General features: G+C 44.4%; 1 protein-coding gene across 3 annotated transcripts in view; it reads right to left on the reverse strand.

Moving 5' to 3' along the window:
• The window catches only part of PRKCQ (protein kinase C theta), a 93,084-nt gene that overhangs the window by 15,718 nt on the left and 53,649 nt on the right, over positions 1-23,717 (reverse strand). For all 3 annotated transcript variants that reach the window (XM_054016108.1, XM_054016099.1, XM_054016117.1), the window contains 4 exons: positions 21,781-21,941; positions 18,138-18,311; positions 9,599-9,690; positions 6,651-6,713 (listed from right to left, as the gene is read on the reverse strand). In XM_054016108.1, coding sequence (XP_053872083.1) covers positions 6,651-6,713; positions 9,599-9,690; positions 18,138-18,311; positions 21,781-21,941 — 490 coding nt within the window. The remainder of the gene's footprint in view (positions 1-6,650; positions 6,714-9,598; positions 9,691-18,137; positions 18,312-21,780; positions 21,942-23,717) is intronic.

Below are 23,717 nucleotides of genomic sequence, written 5' to 3' on the forward strand. Positions count from 1 at the left end.
AATAGCGGTATAAGCAGCTCTGCTCTTGGGGACAGGGAGGGATATTAGGAATTCATGGAGACTGAGACAAAGGCCACAAGTCCTGTCCCCAAAATCGAATTCCGGTGCTAGCCTCAACGGGTATATCTACACTGCAGTTAGAGAGGCATGTGTGCTGCCGCACATGGACCTATACCACAGCTAGCTTTGATCTAGCTAGCCCAAAAAACAATTGCAGGGAAGCTGCAGCCAAGCTGGCTTCGCAATGGCTGGGAGTTCCCCAGAACATAAGTAGAACATCCATCATCTTTTCCCTCCCCGGGCTGCACTAGCTGAAGCTGAAGTATTTACATAAGTCCTTCACACACTACTGCAAAGCTCTCCTCTGAGGCTGCAGATTCTGCAGGCTGCTGCGGGAAGCCGAGAGCTTGGAGAGAAAAATGTGTATGGGGGAAATAAAAAGCCAGCCAGCCAATGAATCACACACATCAACACAGAACAAAGAGGTGCCCACACAGGAACGACCCCTGAAAGGAGAAATGGGGCGATGGCTTCTTCTGGGTTCGTCTCCAGAGCTGACCTAAACTTCAAGTTACGGCTGATAAAATAGTGATTCAGTCACAGGGACCAATTTTCACGTGGTTTTCTAAAGAGCACATTCTTCTGCACTCACATGCGCCAGCAGGCCCTTAAGCATGTGATTTAGCCACTTTACCTTGAATGGTCCCTTGAAATATGTGCTTACTTATGCAATCTATTCCACCTGACTGTTTAGCAGTGACACTCCGAGTACATTTCCCAGACCTGAAGAAGAGCTCTGGAGAAGCATGAAAGTTTGTCTCTCCCACCAACAGAAGTTGGTCCAATAAAAGATGTTACCTCACCCACCTTGTCTCTGTAATATCATGGGACCGGCACAGCTACAACAATACTGCATATAGAAGTGACTTGTAATTCTGGGCACCCCATCTGAGGCACCTTGAAAGGGGCCTGACTTCCAATGGGTGGCTACTCAGAGCCTTCTGAAAATCAGAACATGTTTCAAATTGAGCAGCCCAAAAATAAAGGCAACCAAAGTTACTTAGGCTATATCTACACTAGAGACCTTACAGCGGCACACCTGTACCGATTCAGCTGTGCTACTGTAAGGTCTCTCGTGTAGCTGCTCGATGCCGACGGGAGAGAGCTCTCCCATCAACATAATTAAACCACCCCCAGCAAGTGGTTGTAGCTATATCAGTGGGAGAAGCTCTCCTGCCAACATAGCACTTGTGCACACTACCACTTATGCCGGCAACATTGATGTCACTCCGGGATGTGTTTTTTTCACACCCCTGAGTGACATCAATTTTGCCGACATAAGTGTTAGTGTAGAAATGGCCTTAGTTGCTTTTGAAAATTTAGAGCACTCTCTCTGAGTAGTCAAACATGAGCCTCCTTGGACTCCTATTAAAGACTGGGATTTATCGAAGGAAAGAAAAGGGAGTTAGGCATTCAAATCCCATTCAGTTGAGGCGCCATTGAAAATCCCAGACAAAGCACCTACGTTTAAAAATAGGGACCATACTATCAAGAGAAGAAAACATTGTCACAGGATAATAGTCTCCTGCTGCCAGGATAAAAGGCGAGACATTGACCAACAAGAAATATAGAGGCAACAGTTGCGTTCACTCTCCAAGCGGCAGATATTCATGTTGTCATCATTCCCAACTTCACTGACTTTATTTCTGTTACACGAAAGAGATTAATCCCATTCTGTGACGTTGTTTTGTCTGACAGATGGAAACAAAGAACAGTATCACTTGCCCCCACCTCCATCATTGATCAGCTACAGTTTTATTGGCTCAAGGGACAAACGTTGAACATGCTTCAGCCAATTAAAACCCAGGCTGTTTATTAAAATTCAGAGGGGAGATGTAGTCAGATCCGGGAAAATGCCTGTAGAGAAGAAGGGCAGCATGTGCTACCTGAACTACAACTCACACGAGTCATCAGGGCAGCATTTCCAAATCAAAATATTTTGTATTTCAGCAAACATATTTTGCTTTTTGGCCAACATTTTTTGGTATTGAAATTTCCGCCAAAAACTATTGATATTCTGCAAACTCACATCCTCCTCCCCCATGCTTTTCATCCAGCTCTACTAAGAACTTTCAGTAAAATTCTCAAAAGCACCAAAGGGCTGGAATAAAAATAAGACACATTCAGATGCTGGATAGCATCTTCTTAGCTTAATGCCAGTGATATTGCTCTCGTATTGACGTAATCACCGGCATTGGTCAATAGAGATTATGTAAACTGCTCCCACATGAATACTAATAACGAATAAGAAGAATGATGTGAGTCAAATCTTTTGTTTTAATGGGCAAGTTGTTTGTAAACAAGTCATTCAATTGTAATTTCTGTTACCATGTTTACACTTCATGACTAACCTTGAAATAAACTGATTTTGGTTTCAGTAAACATTGTTGCTTCTGAGAATTTTCTGATTTTCTTTCAATGATCCGCTTGCGTCCTCATTTTATAAGGTGATAATTTAACAACTAATTTTTACCAGAGCACTGGAAGGTCAATTGGCCTGTAAAGAACTAGTTCAGTCTAGTTCCCACACGTTCAGTCATTACTCCAAAGGCCAGCTATTGTCGTCTTAGGGAACATGAGCCACAAGACTGATTTTAATAGCCCTTTCCACTCCCCATTGTTGCCATGCCCTTTTATTTAGGAACTAAATGTAATCCCTGTTTGTTATATACACACACAAAACTGGCAGCCTGATTCCCCATACCTTGTCTAGTCATTTACAACTGTGCTAAGAGAAGGCAAATCAGACTGATAGGATTTGACATCCATTTGGCAGAGGGGTATTTGGCTACACAAGGTGCAAAAGAGTAGGGAATCAGGCCCTGGATATTTACTAGAGCTGGGCAAAAAAACTTTCATCGTAACTCTTCTCCATCAGAAAACACTGTTTACACAAAACTGACTTTTTGTGTGTGTTAAATTAGATCAAGTCTGATTCAATTTTGTTTAGAAAAAATGGGGGAAAACATTTAGAAAATGTTGAATCCTCTCCTCTTGATAGTGTCTGAAGGAAAAGCTTTGGTTTTTCATTTTGAAACGTGACTTTATAAAAATAAATAAATGCAAAGGGTCAAAATCAAAACAAAGTGATTCAAATTCATTGAAACAAAATGAAACAATGAAAAATGTAAAAGTTTGGCTTTTGGTCCCGTCCCAATTTTGAACAATTTCCCCCCCCCCAAAAGCTCACAATTTTTCACAGGACAGAAAATTTGTTTTCCAACCAGCTCAAATATTTACTGATTGCTGGCAAGGTTAGTTTACATTAAAGAAACCCTGGTGTTGGGTCTGATCCTCATTTAGCCTGAGGCTACTTTATGCTCCTCTAGGGTATGTCTACAGAACCAAGGTTAAAGTGCTGTCGTGGCTGTGTAGTCACGGCTCCAGCGCTGGGAGAACCACCTCCACAAGGGGAGTAGCTCCCAGCGCTGGTGCACCATCTACACTACGCTGAAACTTGCATCACTCCGGGGGGTCTTTTTTCACACCCCTGAGCGAAGAAAGTTTCAGTGCTGTAAGTGGCAGTGTGGCCGAGGCCTGAGTCATGTAAAGGGACTTTTAAAAGGGTATAAATATAAAGTCACTGTAAAGTGACCTTAATGTAAAAGAGAATCAGACCCATTACATCTGTCGGTAAACAGGCTGGGCCTGAGGCACTTTGCACTGCTCTCAGAATGTGAAGTGGCATTTAAAGGCCCTTTTACACTGCTAGAGTGGTGTGCAGTAGCCTTTGTGTAGTTGAGAATTAGGCCCATGGCTTTAGGCCCATAGTTTGTCCATTGTAAATCCAGTTTTGTGTCCTTGGTGTTTGCATCCCAATATTTCCTTAAAATGTGTCAGATCTTGGAAATTAAGAGGGATCCAGACATTCTTAATAATAATGACCTACATTCAGATTAAAAAATGAATAAATAACTTATTCATTAGACTACTTTTGAAAAATAATTCAGAAAACACACAACGACACCTTCAAAATTCGTACATATCTCCTGAATAGAACTGATGGAAAAGAAGAATTCCATTTTGTGAAACATTTTGAGGTTCCAATGTGGAACAAGCCCATGATGTCTGGCAGGGTTTTTTGTGTGAAAACAAAACGAAACAGAAAGATCTCAGTTGACTGCCAATTAGCTAGCGAATACCCTGGTGATCAGAGCACTCACTAGGGTTGTAAGAGACCCAAGTTCAAGTCATTAGTCCCTGTCAGGAGGAGCAGGGGTTTCAAACTAGGTCTCCCACATCCCAGATGGGTGTCCTGACTACTGAGAGAGAACCACCTAGTGTGGTTCTCTCTCATTTTGACCAGCAATTTCATTCTGGACCTCAGAAACCTGCCTGACGAATGTTTTGTCAACATGTCGGTCTTAACAAATTGGCATTTTCCAACAACAACAACAAAAAGTTTTGTCACAAAGTCCCCAGTCAGCTCTAATCACAGCAGGCTGTGCTGTTTACATGCTGAAATATTGTTGGTAGTGCTTCCTCTAGGGACATCTAAGGGTATTTCTACACTACCCACCGGATTGGTGGGCAGCGAGCGATCCAGTGGGGATTGATTTATCGTGTCTAGTCTAGACGTGATAAATCGACCCCTGAGCACTCTCCCGTCGACTCCTGTATTCCAGCGCCGCGAGAGGTAGAGGCAGAGTCGACGGGGGAGTGGCAGCAGTTGACTCACCGCGGTGAAGACACCATGGTAAGTCGATCTAAGTACGTCGACTTCAGCTATGTTATTCACGTAGCTGAAGTTTCAGAGGGGTAGCCGTGTTAGTCTGAATCTGTAAAAAGCAACAGAGGGTCCTGTGGCACCTTTGAGACTAACAGAAGTATTGGGAGCATAAGCTTTCATGGGTAAGAACCTCACTTCTTCAGATGCAAGAAGTGAGGTTCTTACCCACGAAAGCTTATGCTCCCAATACTTCTGTTAGTCTCAAAGGTGCCACAGGACCCTCTGTTGCTTTTTGTAGCTGAAGTTGCGTAACTTAGATCGATCCCCGCCCCCCCAGTATAGACCAGGGCTCAAACTATCATGTTGGTCATGGGGGGGAGGGATAACTCAGTGGTTTGAGCATTGGCCTGCTAAACCCAGGGTTGTGAGCTCAATCCTTGAGGGGGCCATTTAGGGAACTGGGGTAAAAATATCTGTTTGGGGATTGGTCCTGCTTTGAGCAGGGGGTTGGATTAGATGATCTCCTGAGGTCCTTCTAACCCTGATATTCTCTGATTCTACCATTGTGGAGGCAACACTTATACAGAAAATGTAACGTCATCAGCTAAAGTGGTAGGGCTTCAAAATCTCTCCATTAGCTAACGGCAGGCAGCCGAACATCCCCTTTCCCAGAAGCCAATTCCCTATATCAAGAGCTGGTTAAAAGTTAGAAGATTTTCAATTTTTCAATATAATTTTTGTGCAGAAATTTTAAATGTTGTTCTCCTGAATATCTTCCATCTGATTTTTGCTGGTTTTCCAACCAGCTTATAGGGTGATCCATATTTTTTTTTCAAATTGAATTTTGAGGAAAAATTCCTGAACAATTCTATTCATTTCCTCATTTCTTCTGAATGAGTTTTCAGCATAGAGGGGCAACTCTCATCTTGCTCCAACACATCCCTCTATTAAATAAAACTGAGCTCAGTCCACATTTAGCATTGTAGTATCCTTCTGAAAAACTTTCCAATATACAACACTGACCATATTATACGCGAAGGATGTGAGAACCCTATTGACACAGTAAAAAGAAGGCTGACTGGTATTTTTTCTCTGCAAGGATGTAATTCCATTTAGCTACACTTGGAGTTATAGATGCAAATTAAGGGGAGACAATTCCCCTTAATTTAGAAGGTGTGGCATTGGTGATTAATTAGGGGGCACTTCCATCTGATTCAGTACTGAACCAATGGAGTTAGGGAGCCTTGCTTTAGTGGAGGTGCTATCTTTTCAGCTACTTTGGGTCATTAAAGATCGCATGTCATTTTCCCATCAACTAGGATCATTGTTAACTTTGGTGACCTGGATAAATTCCTAGTAGGTAAGAACATTTTGTTTATTTAAAATCCCTTTGCAGTTCTATTGGAACAGTTCAGTAGTACTGTAATTTTTTCCCCTTTTAATATAAGCTGCTGTCTTCCAATCTAGAAGTGGCTACATTGCAGTGGCAGGGCAAAGTGACCCTTCCATATTTAAGGTCTAAGCATGCATTCCTGGTGCACTCAAAACTCCTAACGAAGTCAATGGGAGTTCTGAATGGACATGTAATGGAGGGACTGGGCCCATGTTTTGCAATCATGTCTTTGGGATCTTTCAGTGCAAGGCACTTTGTAAATGTCAATAACATCTCAAACTGGCTTTGGAATACACAATGGGCATTGACCTCAATGGAAGTAGGATGGGATCCCCAAAAGGGTGCCTAAGACTGACTCTTTTCCAAGCTCTCTTTACCAAAATAAAGTAGGCGAAAGGGATGAAAAACAGAGCGGGTTGTAAATTCAATATTAGTAAGAAGAACAAAGTACAAACTAGCAGGTGAAATCAATATGTTGAAGAAAAAGTCTAACTGTGCCGTATATTAAATTCCAAAGTGTAAAACTACCTGTATATTATTCCCTTAGAATGAAGAAATTGCAGACCACAAATGATTTCAGCAGCATAGAACCTGGAAAAAAAAAAGACCATGCATCAGAACTGATGTCTCCCCACAATAATTTTCCATTTGGGGCCAGATCCGCAGTTGATGTAAATTGGCATCACTCCAGGGCAGTCGAAGGAGTACAAGCAACGTCTTCAAAAGCAGCCGAGTGATTTTAGGACCCCAACTCCCTTTTTCAAACATGACTTAGGCACTTAAGAGCCCAAGTTCCATTGACTTTTGATTCTGGCTTTTAAGGGACAGATTATTTAGGCACCTAAAGATGCTGATAGGTTCCAAGTGGGATATTCTAAAGGGTTTGGTTCTAATTGCCATTTAAATCATTTGGGAAATCAATGAGTTGGCCCCTTACCTGCTTAAGCACTTTTTAAAATCCTCTTAGGCGCCTCGTGTGCATCTTTAGGGCATCTTTGAAAATCTGCCCCTACGTGCCTAAGTCACTTTTGAAAATGGGACGTAGGCTCCTAAATCACTTAGGTGCTGTTGGAAATTTTACTCCACATCGGTTTACACCAGCTACAGATCTGGCTACTTGTGTCCTTTGTAGAGTCATTTTTTACCAAGGTTCTTTAGAGATCCTTGTTCACAGCACATTTCTGCATTGGGGTGAAACTTCATGCCAATACGCAAGCCCAGTGTAGGACCAATACCCCACTTAAGTTTCACTTCAGCCCTCAAAATAGGAACCTTCTGCCCAGAGGTGAATGTAACCCTAGGACCATATTTCCACTGGATTCGACTGCATCCTCTCATCAGACCTTGAATGTCCTAGGCTGGGGGCACAGTCCTCAACATTCAGGTTTTTTTTAAAAAAAAAAAACCCAACAAATCAAACTTTTATTTAAATTAGGCTCTGTTATTTAAATAGAAATTAATTTCTAAGGTGTTTCAATATTGACTTTTACAATATCTTTTGCTGACATAAGGACTTAGAAAAAACTTTTATTTATTTCAGTTCCTCTATTTCAATCGTGGCTAAATACATTTTTAATTCTCCCTTGGCGTATTTACTTTTTATATAAATTTACCTTTTTGCCATTCGATTTGACAGGATTCATGTCCCCGTCCCACTTTTTTGCTGCTTGGTGACGAAAACAAGAGACTTTCGTAAAACACTATTTTTGTCCAAAGTAGGTGGTCTCAGGATCTCTGCATAAAGGGGCATGTGGCTTACACAGTCATCCTAAAGCTAAAGAGCTTCAACTTCTGGGAATGGCTGAAGATTATGGGATTCTTTTGTAGTCCTTTTGCTCAATGGCTTGTTCTAAGGGAACATCTACACTGCAACGAGAGGTGTAACTCCCAGCTCAGGTAGATGTACACATGCTACATTTGATTGAGCAACAGCGTAAAAGTAGTAAAGTAGCTGCAGCCGTTCAGGAGGTGGGAGAGTCTAGCTGCCCAGAGTACATCCCCATCCCCATCCAGTTTTTAGGCTAGGGCACGTATGTCTACCTGAGCCGGAAATGACACCCCCCAACTGTAGTGTAGACACACCCTAAGAGTTTGGAGAGAGTCTTCTCCTGCCGGCAAAGACTTTCAGCAATCAAACTGGGAAATCCTGGCTGGTTTATTTCCCCTACAGTGGGAGTTTGTTCATTTACGTCAGGGCTGAACATGGCTCAGTGTGAGTTGCCCACATGCATACAGGGCCAGAAGATGTCCCCAGACATTTGACACTGAGCCTCAGAGGCCTGATTAGCCTCTCGTTTACTCCAGTTTTACACTGCTGTAACTCCACTAACTTCAGGGGTTTTACTCCTGATTTCCATCAGTAGCAGTGAGATCGGAACCAGGGCCCAGATCTGAAATTCAAAGTGCGGCACAATCGCGGGGGGGCGGAAGAGCTTTAAGCCACCTTTGTGCTCTCAAAATTGTAGTCTAACCGGGGCCTACCCAGCTCCCAGTGCAATTTAGGGCAGCCCAGGGGCTGCTCTAATTTTCAACAGCCACCTATGGGCTGCTGCACGGCCCAGAGTGTTCCAGCAATGGCACTGTCCTCCCCCAATTCTCGTCCTCCCCCAAGATGTGTCTTGCCAGAGGCAGGGAAGGAAGGTGGCTTAAGCCACCCCTGCAGAGCCAAGGGAACCCCTCCTTTCTGGATAAATCCCCAGCAGCTGTTCTGTGCCCTTTTGTGGCTGGAGCCAAAACAAGCCACAGAATCAGGGCCCTGGTGTATTGTCAAAAGCTCTGCTATGGTCTTACAGTCTTCTTCTCTGTAGATTACCTGGAGATGTGGATCAATGTAACCCTACCATCTTAGTTCTTTATTAAATGATTCAGACTTTGTATGAAAAGGCCCAGGTACCTACTTCAGCAGCCAGACTGGGCCCACTGGTCCATGACTGGAAAAATCAGCTGAATGAAAGGCTACGCGTGACTGGAAGATCTTGAAATGGAAAGTACACTTTGTGCTTTTGTTATGGTTGTACCTAGACCCCTCAACTGCGATTGGGGCTGCATGGTGCTAGGTGCTGTACATACGCAGTATAAGAGAAAGTCTCTGTCCTGAAGAGTTTACAAGCTACATTGACAAGACAGAGAAATGGTGGGAGGGGAAACAGAGGCACAGGGAGAGGAAATGACATGCCCAAAGTCAGTGGCTGAGGCCAGATGACAGTAATCATACCAAGCCCTAATATAGTAATTTTCACCTGTAGGTCCAAAAGCTTTACAAAGGAGATTCAGTATCATTACTCCTATTTTACAGATGAGGAAACAGAGGCACAGAGAAGAGAACGGGCTTGCCCAAGCTAACACAGCAGGCCACTGGCAGAGCCAGAAACAAAACCCGTCTCCTGAGTCCCCATGCTTTATCCATTAGGTCACGCTACCTCCCTATTACACTAAGTATGTGACCTATAAAGTAAAAGGCAATTAAACCATCTTACGTTGCTCTGGCGGTGTCAAACTTGTGACAGCTTTGGATATGAAACATTAAGTCTCCTCCATTTAGATATTCCATTACAAAAAAGAGGTTTTCCTAGAAACACAATAAAAGACTAGAATTAGGCACTGAAAGGAAAAATACCATGAAGAAGGAGGGGGAGGAGAAAGGGGAAGGAAAGAAGGGTACAATACAAAGTTGGATTTCTGAAGCAAGCAACTTATTTCACCGGTATTTCCTTTCCACTTTTTTTTCGTTGACCCCCTACCTAGCTCCCACTGCCCAGATTTGTATAATCGCTGTTAAAAAACATAATAATAAACAATCCCTAACTCACACATAACATTTTTCATCAGCAGATCTCAAAGTGTATTACAAAGGAGATCAGTTTCATTATCCCCCTTTCAGAAAATGGGGAAACTGAGGCAAAGAGCAGCGAAGTGACTTGCCCAAGGCCAGCCAGCAGAGTGACAGAGCTGCGAATAGAGCCCAGGGCTTTTGAGTCTCAGTCCAGTGCATTGCTCACTAGGCCACACTGCCTGCCATGGGCCCCAGTCAGAGAGACACTTGCCCATGTGAGCAACTTTATGTATGGGAATAGTCCAATAGAGGGCTTGATCCTGCAATGTGCTGAGCACATTGGCCCTGATCCAGCAAAGCACTTAAGCAAGTGAATCGTTCTATTGATGGGGCAGTACTTAAACAATTATTGCGAAGGTTTAAGCGAATAATAATTCTTGTAGTATGTCCCAAATGTGCCAACAGTCCACAGAAGCTTTAGAAAGACACAGTTCCTACTTCCAAACTGGATACAGACAAGTGTCCTAATACTGCAATTGGAAGACCCTGAGGCTAGTACGGTGCCCCATTATATAAATGGGGTCCTGCACGGATGCAAGGGTCTGTCCGCAGGGCATCAATAGCAGGACTGGATTCCTAAGCTTCCATTTCAGTTCTTTGCGTATGGCCATTGCATATGGTTTGGATAGTGCAATTACATTAGGGACAGCCCTGTCACTTGAGCCTGCACGAATCTGAGTGGATGCCCTGGTCTAGTGGTGTCTGAACGCCATGGAGAATTATGCCAGGCTGGGTTCTTGCCCTTGCCCTGGCTCTGATACAAACTTCCTCTTGAGTCTTAGAAAAATGCTTTGACCTCAATGTCTGATTCTGCCAGGCTCCGCGGGACAGCCAGTGACATCAACCCCCACTGTGGTCCTCAAGAATTGAGGGTGCCGAGTACCTTTCAGGAGGTGAGCAGGACTGTAGCCTGTGCATATGCAGAACTTGGATATTCATTACTGACCCAAAATCCTGTTGTAAACATCAATAAAACAATAACTTAGATGATGAATTTAGGCAAAGTTTTAAACGAGTGTTGGTGCATAAACTGCATCATGCCAGGAAGCACTGTGCCTCAGAGATACTCTGGGAGTCACAATTTCTCCCTTGCTTCTTTCTTGATCCTGAAGGGTAGTGATTTGCTGCTGGCCTGTATCAGCAGTAAATTATTCTTCCAACCCTGCCAGCTCAGCTTCTCTGGCCAGCCAGTTCCCCTCCTCTCCCTGTTGCCATGCTCCAGGGTGGGAGTAAATAAACAAACATATGGAGATATACCTATTTCATAGAACTGGAAGGGACCCTGAAAGTCATTAAGTCCAGCCCCCTGCCTTCACTAGCAGGACCAAGTACTGATTTTGCCCCAGAACCCTAATTGGCCCCTTAAGGATTGAACTCATATCCTGGGGTTTAGCAAGCCAATACTCAAACCACTGAGCTACCCCTCCCTCTTATCAGCTAGCAAATAGTCCTGCTAACTCCCATGTTCCTGGACCTGGCTAGGATCGTAAGGGGGATTCTTCCTCCCATTCTTGGGCATATATTCTGGGTCAGAGGATAGCCCAATGTTTGCAGTGTCCCGTGAACATGAAAAACACTATAGTGGGCACCTTTCAAAGCTGGACATTCCCCACCTGTTGGAGTCAATCTTATAATGGCCTTTCCCATTCTAAGTACAGAGAAGACTATAAATACCACCATGCTGTAATAAGCACCCATTTTTAATGGCGCCCACTGAGTGTGCTATGTGTTATTATCATGGCACAGGGAATTGTGTTGCTCCGGGCTGTTGAATACACAACATTAAAGGCATGCTCTGCCTTGAGGAACTGGTAATTGAAAAAACAAACCCACATAAGGCAGTGTGCAATGGGAAACCATCATAAAATGATGTCACCCTTCCTCAGTGCTGAGCACTCTAAGGGGTTGACTGATTTCAGTGGGAGATGCGTTACATGATCAAACTCTCAGTGCTTTGAGAAACAGAATGTACATTCTACCAAAGCGCGTTGTATCACTTGGCTCATTGTCTACCTTCTCAGGGTGTGGCATGCATGGAGTTAAATCAACATGCTCCCGCTTTACATGCAACTCCTGTGAAAATGAATAGTTGCTGGCCGTAGTGATTTTGCCTTTATAAACAGGAAGTATGAAACAGGGCAGCATTTAAATGAATCTTGTGAAGGTGTGGGCTAACTAATCCTGTGACCAGCTGGAAACACTCCACAACACTTTCCCTGAGGTATGTTTATTTTTTAAGCACTGCATACATACAAATATATATAATGTCAGACCAGTTACTGAAGAGGAAGAAATATCTTCCCAGGGCTTTAACGGTCACAAATATTTGACCCGTTCATGTGATAGGCATGCATACCACGTACACCTGCTGTTGGTTTCCTTTGTTATCCTAGCAAATGTGTGCCATTCTAGGGCCAAATTCTCAGATAGCGTAAATTCACATAACTCCACTGAGGTCAATGGAAATAGGCCGATTTACACCAGCAAAGGAACCGGACCCTCCAAGCCCACCTATATCAGTAGGTATAGTCCTGCCTTGGGTCTGACCCTGTCCATCCTTAGACGCATTGACTTCAGTGGGACTACTTAGGTGATGAATGGCTTGGGCAGGATTCTACCTCTGTCAATTTGTGGTTCTAGGAAGTACAGAAGATACTACTTGCAGTGGAAGCTTTTGGGGACAATCAAAACTTAGCTGCTAAAGACAAAATGACTGAGGGTTTAATTTTGTTCTTCAGGGCTAAAGAATGTTTCCTCTTGTGCAATATCAGCCTATTCGCTAGAGATGGCAGCATTTCCTACAGCTGCCAGCCAATTCAATTCAGTCCTCATCTCACACAATTAGCTTTTTATTCTGATTCTTGCGCTTGCAGCATCTTTTACTGCATGTTAAATAACCTGATTCAGTATGCTCTGCTTTGCAAGTCCATCTGCTTCATTTAAAGCAGCAAACACATCTGAATATATATACAAAGATGCAGGTGTAGATTACGGTATCTCCACATACTAAAGGCCTCCTGGCAAAATTCAGCAAACGTCAGCAAAAGGCTAATTCCACTACTTAAGTCTCACTTAGGACTTCAAAACAAGAGTTCTCTGCGGTGCTTAAGTGCTAACCTACCCCTCCTACAAGGTGATAGAACTGCCCCTATTGCCGGTTTCAGGACTGGCTGAACATTTTCAAAAATTCTTTTCGGATGGAAAAATGGGTTTTTGACTAAGCAAAAAATTGCCTTTTGCTCAAAAAATTTCAGTCTTTTGTTGGAAAACCTACACATGCTCTAATTTTCCGCTGAACACGGAAACGTTTTTGGCCAAAACACTTTGGTTTTAAATCTGTGATAAAAAGTCAAAATTTTCTGCAATGGAAAAAAAAAAAATTCTGACCAGCGCTTCTTAAAACCCCCAACCTAGCGACCAGATGTTTATCTGGGATAAATGGAGCTGATTGTCAATAGAGCAATGGATAGTCAATGGAGCTAGGCAGATTTATTCCAGCTGAGATTATGTCTCTTTCTCACTTTAATAATCACGGACATCTGCTTTCCCCTTTTCCTTGCCTACCTGCTGTGCAGAGGGCAAAACTCTGCCCCCGTCATGTACTGACATCACTTGAGTACTGTAAAGTCTTTTCAATACAGACTTTATATTTTTGATGTGACAATAATCCATTGTGAACATGAGCGTGGGGGACAATTGTGTTTTTACCACTTTTTGGGAAGCTAGTCTTTGGAATTAGGATTATTGAAATTTTTCATGGCTCAAAGTGTTCTGAAAAATTTTGATTCAGAAATGGATAAGCATTTCATCACAATGAAATTTGTCAACGTGCCCATACTGAAAAGTTTTATTTTTGGTTTGTTGAACTGACCCAAAATGTTTCATTTAGAATAAGTTCAAAATTAAACTCCATTTCCTTATGATGCCACATTGCCCCATGGGAATTTTAGATTGAGAGCCTGAAGGTTCCATTGGGGCCAGGGTCCCTGACTGGACTACAGGTTTCAGAGGGGTAGCCATGTTAGTCTGTATCAGCAAAAACAACGAGGAGTCCTTGTGGCACCTTAGAGACTAACAAATTTATTTGGGCATAAGCTTTCACGGGCTATAACCCACTTCATCTGATGCATCTGGACTACATTTCCCATAATACACCTGCAATCACGTGTGTCCTTTGATGCACCACACAGCTTGGTCAGAGGGGGAGTCCATGTTGCCCATAGGAGAGCATGGGGCTCCAAAGTACAACTGCCATTAGGCAATGCAGCACAATACGGAAATGAAGTTTAATGTTGAACTGACTCAAAATGTTCGACAAACTGAAATATTCTGATTCAGATTGATGGAAAATTAAAAAAACAAAACAAAACAAAAAAATCAGCAAAATTGAAATGTTCCCATGGAAAATTCAATTTTCCAGAAACAACATTCTCTACATTCAATGTCATCTTGATAGGGAATTCCTGACCAGCTCTAATCAAGATGTAGGTTTGATTTGTTGATAAGAGGATGACGGGAGCGCTTGTGGCCTAATGCTGCAAGGTACTGAGCAGGGCCGGCTCCAGGGTTTTTGCCGCCCCAAGCGGCGGGGGAAAAAAAAAAAAAAGCCGCGATCGCGATCGGCGGCACTTCGGCGGCAGCTCCGCCGCACCGCTTTCTTCTTTGGCGGCACTTCAGCGGCAGGTCCTTCCCTCCGAGACGGACCGAGGGACCCGCCGCCGAATTGCCGCCGAAGAGCCCGACGTGCCGCCCCTTCCCGTTGGCCACCCCAAGCACCTGGTTGCTCAGCTGGTGCCTGCAGCCGGCCCTGGTACTGAGTGTTCACCATGACATCCTGAGTGCGCTCCACACCCACTGAAGCTTTTTGAAAACTCTCAGCTCACCACAGAATTGGCTCCTAAGATTTTGTTTTTAATGGAAGTTACAGGGTCTGATTCTCCTTTACCCTAAGGCCCTTTATATTATTCTGTCAGTGAACAGGAGTCTTAAAGTGTTAAATCCCATATGTTAACGTGACATGCTATGTCAAATTTGGCTCAGCCTTTAGGTGTTGTATAAATGAGCTGTTACAAAAGATAAGGCTAACAGCACAGAAATGCTTCCGTAACATTTGCTTTTAAACTACAATAAATCTGGTTTCTATTTTACTGTGAGAGGGGCCTTAATGTAAATTAGAATCTGGGGTATGAAGTGAAACAAGCTGTAAACAAAAATGAAACTGACTTTCAAAAATAGAAAGTCTATTTTTATTGTTCAAGCTCAGTGAAATGCAAAACTCAATCAATAAAAAGAAGCAGCATAAATGGGGAAGCGTTAATTCAGAGATTAACACTTTATCGGTGTCAATAATTTCAGGATTAGTCGCATAGGAATTATAAAACAGTTTTTACAGTGTCCCTTTAAATCATATAAATTAAAAGGTTTTGAACACAGTATATAATTAGTCTGTTGAACTCACTGCTGAGATCATTGTGGCAAAAAAAAAAGGTAAATATCAAAAACATCTGAAAAAAAGGGCATCTTCATTTATTCTAAGGAGGCTAAAAATGACAAGTTGCCTGATTTTCACGAGTGCTGCATCTTCTATGGAAGTCAGTGAGAGCTGTAGGTGCTCAGTATCTTTGAAATTCAGGCCAAAGGACTATCAATTCTCACGCTTCATAGCCTACATTGATCATCACTGGCTGGGATCAAGCAGAACCTACCCCCCCCGTAATGGATAATACTGTCCAAACGAGGTACATTAGGGAGATATTTTATTCCTTTGAAGACATGTGGCAGATATTGATGTTGATGAAGAACACTGGACTGAAAGGACTACTGGTCTGTCACAGTATGGAGATGCCTATGTTCCTGTTTCTACTATTGTTTGTAGATGCATTCAGTACATAAAGGAACTCAGAAACTTCGCATTGCCAACAAATCAATATTTCAGAAAGGTTTCTGACGCACGCTTTTCTGTCTGAAGCCACTTATCAAAAGCCATTCCAGTGAAGCCTTCAAAAAGAGATTCCAATAATAACTCCTAGGCATGGCTTCTACACACCAGTGCATTTGCTATGAAATGCTTACTCTGAGCATATTATGATTAAAACATGCCTCCATCGAGTGGTGAGAGAATGTCTGCGGCTTGTTACAGCTCTCTCATTCAGAATGACTTTCATGAGTTGAATGATCACTGCTTGACTCGGAAAGGTCAGAGGAGAAAAACATAAGTCAGAAATCAATCACAGTCTACGGGCGATTTGGATTAAAAAGACATGCTCTAACTCCTACAGCTATAGTGTGAAATGAAGAGGCCAAACTGCTTTAAAATGTTGAAAAGTTGACTTGGGTAAGACCGAAGAAGACGCTTAACGTACGTCAAGAGGGCAATATAGCATCATGCAGTAGAGAGGGGGGCTTGAAGTGATCATTCATTTGACCTCGTTGCATTTTTCAGTACTATTCACTATACAGATCCTTGTGCTTCAGGGTGTAAGCCAACCATGACTCTAGGAGCCCAGGAGAAGTTTGTCCTGGAGGCAGGTTACCCCATAACTGCCTACTGTAGGGTTTCTTGCACTTCCTCTGAAGCAGCTGGTGTTGGCCAATGTTGATGACAGGATCTTGGACTATATAAACCAACGCTCTATTCTAGCAATGTATACATTGCTACATATCATTCCCACTGGTGTCTCACCAACCTACCCTTGAATATCAACCACCCCCACTGGGAGTATATTCCACTTCCCAGTTGGTATTATTGTCAAGAATACTTTTCCTATTATCTAGTCTCAGTTTTCTTTCCTTAGTTTCAGGTCATTTATCTTTCCCCCACCATCAGCTGAAACTGTACATAATTTCCTTCCTGTAAGTTATGGGTATCCCTTTGCTCATCATCCTGAAAGGATTAAGATAGATGCCAGGATTCAAAATTTCATGATCTACTGACACAGGAGTTCACAAACTTTTCCACAGTAAATTTCATCCACTGTCCTTAAACACGCGTTGTTTGGGAAGCTAACTGTATATGCAGCAGAGGTACTATTTATTTCCTATGACACTGGCTGCTCTGTTGTTAACCAGCACTGAGCAACATCTAGCGTTGCTAAATTAGGGTATACGAATGAGCATGGAAGCCTCCTGAGATGAATCCAGACCTTCCAGGGCTGCCTGAGTGAACAGAGTGGTCATTGGGATATCATTCCAGATTTTATCCCCAGTTAAACTTGTCGTAATGCCAGTTTAAAATGTTACTATATAGAGCAGTGGTCCCCAAACTGCCTTAGGGAGTGCAGAGGAACATTGGGGGGGGTGAGGCCCGGGCCAGCTCCCATGGAGGGCAGGGAGGGAGCACCACCCAGCCCCACTCCACCCCCAACTCTGCCGCAGCCCCGCCTCCCAGCTGCTGCTCCGCTCCCGGCTCCAGCCTTGGCCCCCAACAGTGGTTCCGCTCCCGGCCCGGCCTCAGCCTTCAACCCCTGGCTGAAGCTCCGTTCCCGTCCCCAGACCTGTCCCCAGGCGTGGTCCCAGCCTCAGCCCCCTTATCCCTGTCCGTGCGCACCCCCCGGGAGCCGCAACCCCGGCTCCAGAGCGGGGGTGCGGACAGAGGTAAGGGTGTGTGTGACCCTGACAAGTTTGGGGACCACTGATATAAAGGGAAGGAAACAAACTAGTTCTTTTTTATTTGCCTGGTATGGTGCTTGAAAGGCTGGTCAGGGACACAAAGACAAACTCTGGAAGCTACTTTTTGCATTAGGGTGCACAAGGCTCATGCACTATTTAAGTCCCACTTAAGCCTTGTTTTGAGAGTTTAAATAGTGATATGTCTTGTGCTGTCCCTCTGCACGGGACTGAATTTCACCCTTAGTACATACTGCACCACGGTGACTCTGCACTGCCAGTCTTAGGTGGGGAAAGAAGCATGAATCTACAGGGGCCAAAGTCCAAGCATGCTCCCTGGAACGGATCAGCCGGCCAAGTGTCCTACCCACCCCTAAACCCAGCACTCGTCGGATGAAAGCTGGGGATGAGGTCAAAGTTTCTGAGGCACATGCTGAGACTGAAGATTCCTTCCTTTAGCCCTGTTTTGTTTGAGAGAACTTTCCTCAGAGTAAACAGGCTCAGGCTTTTGCCCAGTAACGGGAGTAAAGCAGAGAGTCCCCAGCATGTTCCGGCACAAATGGAAAGCACGTATTTACCTTGGTTTGGAATGTACAATACACATGGGTTAGAAACGGGTGCTCCCAAGCTAAGGAGAGGACTCTCTTTTCCACCATGGTGCATTCGACGTCATCATCCATCAAAACCACATCCTTCTTCAGAGCCTTCACAGCGAAAAACTGATCCGTGTTCTTTAACTCAGCAAGGAAGACCTAGAAGGGGAAGGCCAACTCATATAAGACGTGCATTTTCTCAAATCATGTTCAGACCCATTTAAAGAAGTCAGTTGAGAATAACTGGCTCAACACCAAGGTTGATCAGACAACTTAGAGTGGAAGGATGATCTAGTGCAGAGGGTTGGCAACCTTTCAGAAGTGGTGTGCCGAGTCTTCATTTATTCACTCTAATTCAGGGGTTCTCAAACTGGGGGTCGGGACCCCTGAGGGGGTCGCGAGGGTATTACATGGGGGGCAGGACCAGCTCCAGGGTTTTTGCCGCCCCAAGTGGCGGAAAAAAAAAAAAAAAAAAAGCCGCGATCGCAATTGCAATCGGTGGCATTCCGGCGGCAGCTCCACCGCACCGCTTTCTTCTTCGGCGGGAATTCGGCGGCAGGGACCCACCGCTGAATTGCCACCGAACAGCCCGACGTGCCGCCCCTTCCCCTTGGCCGCCCAAGCACCTGCTTGCCGGGCTGGTGCCTGGAGCCGGCCCTGATGGGGGGGGGGTCGCGAGCTATCAGCCTCCACCCCAAACCCCGCTCTGCCGCCAGCATTTATAATGGTGTTAAATATGTAAAAAAGTGTTTTTAATTTTTAAGGGGGGTCGCACTCAGAGGCTTGCTATGTGAAAGGGGTCACCAGTACAAAAGTTTGAGAACCACTGCTCTAATTTAAGGTTTCACGTGCCAGTCTTACATTTTAACGTTTTTAGAAGGTCTCTTTCTCTAAGTCTATAATATATAACTAAACTATTGTTGTATGTAAAGTAAATAAGGTTTTTAAAATGTTTAAGAAACTTCATTTAAAATTAAATCAAAATGCAGAGCCCCCCGGACCAGTGGCCAGGACCCGGGCAGTGTGAGTGCCATTGAAAATCAGCTCACGTGCCGCCTTTGGCAGGTGTGCCATAGGTTGCCTACCCCGATCTAGTGGCTAAGTCGCCCGACTAGGACTCAGGTAGCCTGAATTCAAGTCCTGAGTCTGCCCCAAATGTATGAGGCTTTGGGAAAGTCACTCAATCTACCTTATGCCTTAGTTTCCATTTGTAAAATATGGATAACGCTTTCCTACCTCCTAGGGGTGTTGTGGGGATAAATCCACTAATGACTTGGTTACTACAGTGATGTGGGCCATGTAAGTAGATGGAACACTTCTGACGTGAAAACTTTGATGACTGAAACCAGTTTTATGCACATTTTCATAAATAATGGTTTCCATTTTCTGGCCACTCTGCTAATCACTACAATACTCTAAAAGACATATGGGGGAGTATTATTTTGTCAGCAATATATAAAGGGAACATTTGGGGTCAGGTCCTCACCTGGGATAAATCAATGTAGCTCCACTGATTGACTGATTTACAAGAGTGCGGTATGAATAGAGCGGTTGCACTTCTACAGTATTTCTCGTCTGAGGATCTCAAAGCGCTTAGCAAATACTAATGAACTGCGTCTCAGAGAAATAGGCAAGTTTTATTATACCTCTCTTCCGGATGGGGAAACTGAGGCACTCAGAGGCAAAATGACTGAATGAGCCAGTAGCAGTGTTGGAAGTAGACTGATTTCTAGGCCCACAGGCTAATTACAGTACTAGGCAACCATGTGGCTTAGTGGACAGCACTGTACTGGGCCTCAGAGGACCTGGCCTCACTTCTTAACTCTGTTATAAATTTTCCAGATGATCTTGGGCAAGTCACTTCCCGCTCTGTGTCTCAGTTTCCCCATCTCTGACATGGGGATACTGACATCCTTTATAAAGTGCTTTGAGATCGATGGATAAAAAACACTGTATAAGAGTTGGGTCTTATTATTAACATGCCCCTTGGTTAGCTAAACGTTCAAGAATAATCAATAAAGCTTCCTCAGTACTGTTTACTGAACCGTAGATATGGAAAAGTGCAGGGGATCTGCAACCCCCTTGCAAGTTTTATTTACTCTTTTGGTTATTTGTATGTTTAACTTATCAGTGTGCTGTGTATCGCCTCTCCCATGCGATATGGGGAATAATCAGTAATATTAATGCTGATGCTACAACAACTCTCTCACAGTGCCCTCTCCATGCTATGGAATATTCTTTAAGAGAGGGGCTCAAGGGATAGTAAATAGAGTGAAACTGTCTGACTGGGAGGCAGGAGAGGGTAGGAGACAGTAGGGTCAATGCAGCGGCAATGGGCTTCTACACAGATGGCCCAGTACCATCGAAACCCATACAGATCTCTGGAGATTGGCAGGGTATGAAGGCTGCAGACCCTGCATCTTCTCCAAAGGAGGACACACCCCACTCCAACCAATGGAAGAATTTGGAGAGAATTCTGTGGAGGAAGCTTGTAGTATTTTCTACTCCCAACCGGTTTTCTGTGGAAGGGCCTGATTTGTCCTAAGCTTGTTCAACTATGGAAAGCAAAATGGAAAAAAATAAATCAGATGTTTCATTAACAATTTAAGATGTGGCCACTGCAATTGCATCAGTCCATAAAATATGCAAGAATCAGCCATACACCCAGGGGAGGTTCCATCTCTGATGTCTTTGGGCAACACGTTATCTAATACGTGCACACTCAACAATAGTTGATGCTAAATTGCAATGAAGAGTGGCTTCCGAATTGCCTCTCAGAACTGCATTAGCGCCAAATGAGTTCATCATGGTTAACGTTATCATAGAGGATGCTTCTACGAATTAATAATGATCAGACACACAATGTAAAGTGAGACGAATGAATCCACTGAAGGTAGAAGATACATGTTTCAGATCCAGGGCACAGATCCCCAGCTGATTTAAACTGGTAGAGCTCCATTGACTCAGTGGAGCTATACGGATTTACATCAGCTGGAGATCGGGCCCCAAACATCTAAGGGAGGTAGCTGAATCCAGCCTGAGTAAGGGGCAGAGCATAGTTGCCCCAAGAATAGAGGGCTTCATAATCTGCTCCCTGTTTCCTCTTTGCCCTGGAGGGGGAAGTAATCTACTCCAGCTTTTTTTCAGGTGCGGCTTACTTCCTCCTCTGAGCTAGCTCAGCTGTGCTGGCTGATAGCAGTGCCAGGACTCCACCCAGTCTGCTCTCTGCCCACCTTCTCCCCACCCACATGCATAAAAGGGGAAGTAGCAGCCTGGCTGCTTCTTTCCCTTTTACACAGTCATGTGGGTAGCCGGTGCAGGGGAGTAAGAGGGCCACTATAGTATATTTACTCTCCTATGCAGAGGTGGGGCTGGGTTTATGATTGAGCCCTGGGAGACTTAGGTTTCTATGCAATGCAACAGTTGGGTACCCTTGGGGATGTTTAAATCTTATTTACTATTGAGGACGTTTGGGTCAGGTTTGACCTCTTCCGAGGTTTGAAAACAGAGAGTCATGCCTTCTGCCCCTGGCAATGCAACGGCCACGTAGGCATTGAAAAGCTGTTTATATTCTCCAGCAGTGCACTGCCTGGTTTTGCTTAGCACACGTCAGCCCCATCTCACTTACCTTGCCAAAGCTTCCCTTTCCCAACATTTTGTGTAAGACAAAATCGTCGATTGTTAATTTCAGCTGCTCAGACTTCTGGTCTTTCCCTGGTTCTGATTCTATGAGAGACTCGGGGCTTGTCACGTCTTCCACCGGCGTCTCCCAGGAGATTCCCTGTGGCTCTGAAATGAACCCCAAAGCAAAATAAACACCCCAGAAACAAAACAAAAAATCCACATCCTAGTTTTCCATATTTCAAAGACACCCAGTTCCAATTAAAATCAATGGCAATCAGGTGTCCACATTCAGTAGGTGGATTTGAAAACCGCAGGCATTGTACCTTAATCTCCTTCTAGTTACATCAGTTTTTGCAGTGGTGTAACTCCACTGACTTAAGGAGAGTGACTCCCGATGTTACGTGGGTGTAAATGAGAAGAGAAAGACACCCTTTAACTGAATGTTGCTTTCATAGCCGAAGAACAGGGCCAAGCCCTTAGATTCTTTTCCTTGACATTGCTTCTTGCTGGCTGTCACACCATGCCATGACATCTTACCCTTGGGGCTTTTGCAAGTCCATTGCCAAGGTTGCTGTGTGAAACAGATGAGACACTGTTTATACTTCATGCTCCTATCCCAGACGTTCAGATCAGGTTGGCTGCCTTTGCTGTCAGTTCCTGGACTTTCAAGAGTTTCCTAGGTATTCTATTTATTTAGATTTATCAAAACCTGTATAGGAATCTATTCCTTACTGAACCTATCCTACAAACTCAAACACGCAATACCATATAGAGGATTGCTCAGCCCACCTTGACAGATAAAATAAATATCCACCGGGGAAGAGATGGTGCCTTAGGTAATCCGGTCCCAAACTCAAACTAGAAACTAACTGCAAGCCACTGCAGATGTAATCCTCTGATCAGCGTATGTCAGACATCCTCCGCTGGGGCCAATTCACAAAGGATGCAAGTCTGGCTCTTTAGAGTCAAAGAATCACAGACATGTTGGGCTACACGAGAACTCAAGAGGTCACCCAGCCCAGTTCCCTGCGCAAAGGCAGGACCAAATATACCTAGACAAGGCGTTCTCACAACAAATGATTTGGTGGCCTCAGAGTGCGGCGACCAACTCTTGCTGGTGGCCACTTTCACCTAAAATACTTAATTAGCTTTAGGAAAAACAAATACATTTGCACATATACACATCCAAATCACTGTAATTTATTTATGGCTAGCTAGTAAGTCTGCTGTGAAAAATGATATTAACAAACATATAAGTATCATTTTTCACAGCAGACTTACTCAGCCTCGGCAAGCCTGGAGACAAATTAAGCCCTGGATGAGAGGTTGGGGGAGGCAATAGCAGGGGCTGGGGTGGGGGAGGGTTGGCTGGGGGAGGCAGCCGGGGGCTGGAGCCTGAAGCCCCGCGGCTAGGGGATGGAACCCAAAGCCACAGAGCTGGAGCCCGGAGCTGGAGCCTGAACCCTTGTGGGCAGAGCCTACCTCCACACCACCCCCGGGCTGAAGCCCAAAGCCTGATCCCCACCACCCCAGAGAAGGTGGGGAACTCACCGGCTGCTCCTCCAGTGTTGTGCCCCAGGCATCTCCAGAGGGGGGCAGGGCCCAACCCTGGCTGAAAGCCCCAGCAACCAACACCAAGGCATCCAGGAGCACCAGAGAAGGGGAGGGGCCGCTGCTCCCCCTGCCCGCCCCCCCACATCACAGCCCAGGAGGTTGTGGCCGCAAGAAAAGCCCCTGGTAGCTGCATGCGGCCACAGTGGCCGCATTTGAGAAATGCTGTCCTAGACCACCCTGGACAGGTGTTTGTCCAACATGTTCTTAAAAACCTGCAATGATAGGGATTCCACAACCTCCATTGGTAACCTCCTCCAGTACTTCACTATCCTTAACGTTAGAAAGTTTTTCCTAATATCGAACCTAAATTTCCCTTGCTGCAAACTA

This window comes from Malaclemys terrapin, chromosome 1 (genome assembly GCF_027887155.1).
Source record: "Malaclemys terrapin pileata isolate rMalTer1 chromosome 1, rMalTer1.hap1, whole genome shotgun sequence".
Classification (NCBI taxonomy): Eukaryota; Metazoa; Chordata; order Testudines; family Emydidae; genus Malaclemys; species Malaclemys terrapin.